This window comes from Rhea americana, unplaced genomic scaffold, assembly GCF_003343005.1.
Source record: "Rhea americana isolate MKP2758 unplaced genomic scaffold, rheAme1 scaffold_70, whole genome shotgun sequence".
Classification (NCBI taxonomy): domain Eukaryota; kingdom Metazoa; phylum Chordata; class Aves; order Rheiformes; family Rheidae; genus Rhea; species Rhea americana.
The window spans coordinates 4,276,421-4,283,048 of record NW_028186868.1 but is presented as its reverse complement, the minus strand read 5'-3'; the positions used below and the strand labels follow the sequence as shown (position 1 = coordinate 4,283,048).

The 6,628-nt window shown below is 52.2% G+C and overlaps 1 protein-coding gene across 1 annotated transcript; it reads right to left on the bottom strand.

The window, feature by feature from the left end:
- FOXC1 (forkhead box C1) lies at positions 1 to 791 on the bottom strand (the record flags this gene model as incomplete). Its single annotated transcript, XM_085321667.1, is given in 2 exon segments — positions 1 to 265; positions 268 to 791. Coding segments are annotated over 2 exon segments (765 nt in total), but the record flags the coding sequence as incomplete, so codon positions are not given.
- Positions 792 to 6,628: the final 5,837 nt, after the last annotated feature.

The following is a 6,628-nucleotide window of genomic DNA, read 5'->3' as shown; positions in this document are numbered from 1 at the left end:
GTTGCAGTGGTAGGTCCCGGCGGCGGCGGCGGCGCTGCCGGCGGCCTGGCTGCAGGGCGAGCTGTAGACGGAGCTGTGGCCCGGCGAGTAGCCGCTGAGCGAGAGGGCGGGCGGGATGCCGGTCCGCGGGGCGGCGGCCGCGGGGGCCAGCAGCCCGGCGCCCAGCTCGGCGGCGCCCTGCGGCGAGCCCCGCAGCGAGGTCATGATGTTGTCCACGCTGAAGCCCGGGCCGCCGTGGTGGTGGTGCTGCGGCGGCGGCGGCGGCGGAGGAAGCTGCCGTTCTCGAACATGTTGTAGGAGTCGGGGTCCAGGGTCCAGTAGCTGCCCTTGCCGGGCTTCTTGTCGTCGCGGGGCACCTTGACGAAGCACTCGTTGAGGGAGAGGTTGTGGCGGATGCTGTTCTGCCAGCCCTGCTTGTTGTCCCGGTAGAAAGGGAACCGCTCCATGATGAACTGGTAGATCCCGTTCAAGGTGATCTTCTTATCGGGCGCGTTTTGGATGGCCATGGTGATGAGGGCGATGTAGCTGTACGGCGGCTTCACCATATCCTTGGGCTGCGGCGGCGGCGTGTAGGGCCCGTAGGCGCGGGCCATGCCGGCCGGGTACTGCTCGTGGGCCGGGTGGGAGTACATGCTCATCGGGGCCGGCATGGCCGTGTAGCCCCCGCCGGCCGCCGCCGCCGCGGCCCGGTAGTAGCTCTGCTCTCCGCCGAGGTACGGCACCACTCCCAGGGAGTTGGGACTGGACACGGAGTAGCGAGCCTGCATGTCCTCCCGTCAGCTTTCCCCCACCCTCCCCGCCGGACCAAACAGCGCGTCCCTTCCCCCTCCACCCCTCCGCCGCTCCGCGGACCGAGCTGGACCGGGCGGCCGGGCAACCCCCACCCCCCCACCCCCCCGGCGAAGCGCGGAAAAAGGGAGGAAGAACAACGCCGGCCGCGCCGAAAGGCTCCTCTTCTGCGCCCAGGAAAAACCACCGGCGAACTCCCGCACTCCACGCGGAAAAATATCAAAAGAAAAAAAAAGGAAAAAAATGGGAAAAAATGAAAAAGTGAAAAAAAAAAGATGGGGGAGGGAAAAAAAGTAATCGCCGCGGAGAAAGCAACTTCCAAACGTAGAAAGAGTATTAAGAAAATAAAACCTTTGCACCGAGGCTCCCACGCTCCCAGTTCCTTGTTCCACGGGGATCTGCAACAAGTTGTCTGCAAAGGAGGGACAAAAGTAGAGGGATGTGTTTTGTTGGTCTTTTTTTTTTTTTTAAGCGAGGAGAAGAAGAAAAAAAATCCACCTTCCCGATCTGCCAGTGCAAACTCTCCCTCTCTCTCTCTCTCTCCCTTTTTTCAGTCTCTTTTTCAGTCGCAGGCTGCTTTGGGAAGCATCGGAAAAACTCCTGAACTTTTGAGCATCCGTCACCACGGCGAGAACTTTTTTACGCACTTACAGTTTTCTCTCTTTTTTTTTCCTCCCTCTCCTCTCTCGCTCTCCCCCCCCACTTTTTTTTTTTCTTTTTTTTTTTTCTTTTCCTCCTTTTGCAGGCGGTCCAGCTCCGCCCCGCCGAGCCCAGGCGGCCAATGAGGGCGGAGAGACACTCGGGGCTCTGAATGAGGAGGGAAAAAAAAAGAGAGCGAGAGGGAAAAAAAAGAAAAAAAGGAGAGAGAGAAAAAAAAGGAAAAAAACCCTGCAGCAGCCGTAGGAGTTGCAGCTCTTGGGGACCGGCCACACACGCTCGCCGGCACACGCGGATACCTGAGAGCTGAGGAGCTAGGGCTCCCGCGGGGAGGCGCGCACCCGCGCAGGATGTGCGCGCGTGGGGCCTGCGCGGGTGCGTGCGCGGTCGCCCGTGCACACCCACGCGCGGCCGTACGCGCGCGCGGCCATTTCATATGCCCCGGACACACGCACGTCGTGCATATTTATATATATATAAGTATAATATGTATATATATATATATATATATATATATTGCCCTGGAGCTCTTCTCATTCACACGCGCACCGCCTGTCTGCCACGCGTGTTTCTTTTCTATTTTCTTTTTTTTTCCCTCCCCTTTTTTGCTTGTTTGCCTTCTTTCTTGTTACCCTCCCTTCGGGTGCTCTCCTCCCTTTCTCTGCAGCTCCCTTCTGGGACGCGGCAGGTTCCCCGCTTGTGCCCGCTTGCTCTCCGCCCTCCGCAGCCCGAGCAGCGCTGGGTCACGCCGGCTCCTCGCACCCCCACGCCCACGGGGAAAGTGTGCGTGTGTGTGTCCGCGGAGGGTGGGACGGGTGCCCCTGCCTGAGCAGCAGCACCCTCCCGGGGACCCGCCAGCCGCCGCACCAAACGTTTCTGACGGACTTGCATTCATTCCTGCAGCTGACGAGCTTTTGACGAGTCCTCCAAAGCTCCTTTTCATTAACAGCCGCGAAGGGCTTTCCTCCGTCAGTTTGCAGAGAAAGTGCCCGCTGCCTCTGCTGTGCATAAACACAGACACGTTTCTTTGTATTGGTCTTTAGCCCGCTTTTTCAGGTAATCTTTACAGACCTTATGGGATGCGCTACAGAAGGCTGCGTATTGAATTATCTATTTAAGAGCGCACACTTTCGTTGCTAAGCTATTTCAGAGTGGACTCAGTGGCATGACAGGTGTGTAAAAAAGAAAAAAGGATGTAATAGAATTAGTGTTTCTTATATTGTTCGGCTGGTTCTGGTATGAAGATTTGAATTCTGTTGGTATTGCATTTGTTTAAATATCAGAAATAATATCTGGGCTTTAATGAGACTTCAGAATACCACTTTAACGGGAGCACAAAGGCAGCAGGGAAGGAAGGTTTGTTTTTTTCCTTTTGTAAATTTTCCTTTGAATTTGCTGTTGCATTTTAAAGGAGATTTTGTTTTCGTACTTTACACGTACGAAGAGTCGCATAAGTGTTTGAACAGTACTATATTTTATCAGTATTTCAAGTATTTGAAATCTAACTCAATACTCTAGTTTGAGGGGAGACCACTTCATAGTCTATACCTCTGAAACTTCATCAGCCGAAGGGATCACAGATCAGTGGAAGGGAACAAACTGAAATGTACTTTGGGGGGTGGAATTTATACGGGAAAGACTAGCATGTGTGTTTGTGAAATGAATTATCTTCCCTGGTCTTTTCACTGCAAATACGCCAAAAGACCCTTTTGGCTTCACTGATTTCAAAACTCCTTTCCTCACTGTTTACTGTGATCGATAGCTCTTGGGGTCATGTCTTGGGAACATGTTAGAGGTGCATCATTTGTTTGGTGATGTTTTAACAGGTATATCTTTTCCCCTGATACACTAATCCGTTGGGTATTCAAAAATACATATTTTTAAATGAGATGCAAGTAATGTGAAGGGGTAATTTATATAGCCTAATATTTGCTTCTTTTCGCATTCAGACATAACGGTTCTCCTTTTGGTAATAAATGTCTGTCCTTTAATGGTGAATACGTTATCCCGTTTAGCCTGTTGTATTTCATCGTCTGGAGTCTTTCACCTGCTCCTGCCTAATTACACGTTTCCCCCTTTTCTCCCACCACTGCAGAATTAATAAATTTGCAAGGACTGGTCTATGTGTCATTTCCAACACTTTATATTTTCAAAAAACGCTTTCTTGCTTTGCTTTTTTAAAAAAAAAAGAAAAAAGAAAAAAACATTTTTAGCACGTTTCCCTGCAGTCCAGATCATCCGGTTTTCCCACGGTACTACCTGCAGTTAAAAACAATTTCCACACACTTCATACACTTCACGTTCACTTCCATGAACGACTGTTAATTTGCTGCTCAGGGAGCCGAACCCTTGCTGACTTTTCCTTTTATCTGGACAACGTTTACGGTAGCGAGGCTGTTTCTCATGCATACTCTGTAGTTACACTCAAAGTGTTTCAGCACAGAGAAGGGGGCCACTAATCCGATGTGGCTTGCGTCTAATATATTTTGCAATAGCCACTGATTCTATAATTGTGAAGTGAAGCAATTACTAACCTGCGTTAAGTTACATATCTCCAAACAGCAGGACTCTAGTTTCTCTGTTTGAGGTATAAAAGTCACCATTGTGAAGATCGAGACTGGCATRTTCATACAGTGATTTGGGTTTTGTGCGCGTTTTAGGGAAGAAACAACGGCTTTGCGGAGGCAGAAAAATCAGTTTTCCCACCGGTTTGTTTGGATACCACCCAGAAAGTGATTTGCTTTTCGGTTTCAGACGCCCGACGACACCACAGAACTGTGTTTCAAAAGCGCTATATGCTTGTCACCTCCACCCTGGCCTCTGCACGGGAGAGACATTGTCCAGCTGCGTTTTACGGGTGCCACTGGTGGGCACGGTGGGAGCCCGCTGCCGCGCACACGCCCACGCCCACGCTCGCCCCCGCAGCCGCAGGCCCCCGCGGTCCGCCTCCCGCCGGGCAAGCTGCTGCGCTTTGACTGCGCTCCCAGGCTTCGCGTGTGCGTGTGTGGTCACTTGCTGCCTCTACTTTTAACCTCACTTATGGAGATGTCAGAAAGAAAGATGACATCGGACCGGTACACTCGGGGGCTACCATCTGACCTGGGTAAAGCCCCAGGTGGACCTAAACAATTCGCCGTGGGTTGTCCTCTCCTCCCGAAGACCTAGAGGTGAACTGCTTTGCAGCCTCGGGCTGTTTATGTTCAGACATAGTTAGAGCTTCGCTTCTCCCTCCTTTTGGCTCCGACATCACAGCAGTGTCTCCGTGACTCCGAAATCAGCCACCCAGCCCGGCTCTTTGCATCTCAGGATGCAGCTTTCCATGTTCCTTAAACAGCGGGYGACGCTGCAGGAGAAAACCTCTCACATCCTTTCAGGGGAGTGTGCATGGAGGGATATGGGAGTGATCATGTCAAATACGTACTTCTGGATGGAAATCTATTGTAGCGAAGTCCCTTCTCTGTTTGTAACCGCATGGACATAGGTGACAGCCTGTCTCTCTCGTACTTGCAGCTAGCACCTCCGTGACTTGAGCCCATACAGTTRACACGAGCTCTAAATAAAAGCTCTGTTTTCGTGGCAGTCAGTTAAGCAAACAGACGTGACTGTTATTTTATTAACGTGAGTTAACAAGTCCGTAAATAAGCCAAGGTAGTCTTCGAATTCAGGCAGTCTTTTATCATAAGACATTAAGAACAGAAATTAAGAAAACGACCCCTCTATCCCCTCTGGCATCATTTAGGCTCTTGTTCCTGAATGAGAAGCAAATTATCCTTCGCAGTAACACCGGCAACAGTCATTGGTTCTTCGTGTATTTCACAAGAGAAATATCTCGATTTTATCGTTGGTATCTAAAAGCGAATTTTGTATTTAATTTACAAGAGAGAACCAAGACCATAAATAGTTTGGAGCCCGCGCGATTCATCTTCCCACGATAATTATCGTGATCATACATATAATTCGCCTCTGTAACATAGGTTATATTCCGGAGATGCCACGCACTGGGAAAGAAAAACAAAAAACAAAAATCTCCTATGTTGTGGGAAAATATTTGTGTAGTTTCTGTAACTCATGTAGAATAGAGGCGCAGAAACATAGATTTTCACGCAGAAAAAACTCGCAAGCGCGTAAGAAACTTTAAATTTGGTAGGCTCGCTAGTTCTGGCATCTCATAGTAAAATGCTAACGGTTGGGGGGCAGGGGTGTCAGAAAGGCTCTCTGCAAAAACGACAAGAGATAGSCAGATCTCGATTTTTTTTCCCTTTACTTTGCGAGGTCCCTTGTCCCTTTTGTGTTCCTTTTCCTTCCTTACTTCCTTCCTTTCCCTGTGAGGGGCAGAAAGGGTGGAGGGGGGCTGAATCCATTGGATTCTCTGGGATTCGGTAAAGGAAAACACACACGGAGCAACGAAACCGGGAGCGTGAACCCTTGCAGCCCTGTCCTACTCCATCTCCACCTATTGCCTTAGCAGACGGGAGGAGAGAGAGACTTATTTGTATAAAGGGTTTATTTACATTAGAATGAAGCGACAGTTCCTAGTCTGGGAAGTGATAAGTACTTGGCAAGTCATTAGGTAGCAGATAGAGATCAGCCCCTGGATACATTATTCCCTGAGTTTTGCATACTCGTTTTTAAGGGCTGAGCGTTTTYTCTGGAGGATGCGAGGCAGAGGCAGGGGTGCGGAGAGGCCGGGGGAAGGAGGGGGCGCAGTGCAGGGGCCTCGGGGAGGGAGGCAGCCCCGGAGCAGCGGGGCCACGGGGCGGGGGACCGGCCCGGCCCGGCCGGATTTTGGGAGGGAAGTTGGAAGCTCCCCACGGCCGCTGCCGCCGAGGACCTGCGCAAGAGGATGCCGCCCCTCCTAGGCGATTAGTCATTTATACCGGAGCGGGGCTTCTCGGAAAGCGGAGACAGAGGGCGGCCGTAAAGGTTGAGATCTTTATCACCCGCGCAGACACCCGCGCCGCCCCGCGCCGCCCCGCGCCGCTGGGTGTTGCTTTTCCGGCGGCTCCTTCGCCCGCCGCCGCCCCGGGCTCCAGCCGCTCCCCTGCCCCTGCCCCAGCCCCTTCCCCGCGGCCAGGCGTCGCCCCCGACCCCCTTCCCAAGGAGGGGAATCGGGGGGGGGTGGTGAGGATGGTGCCGCCGCCCCGTGCCCGGCGGCCACCTGCGCGGCGCGGCGCCGCGGCGG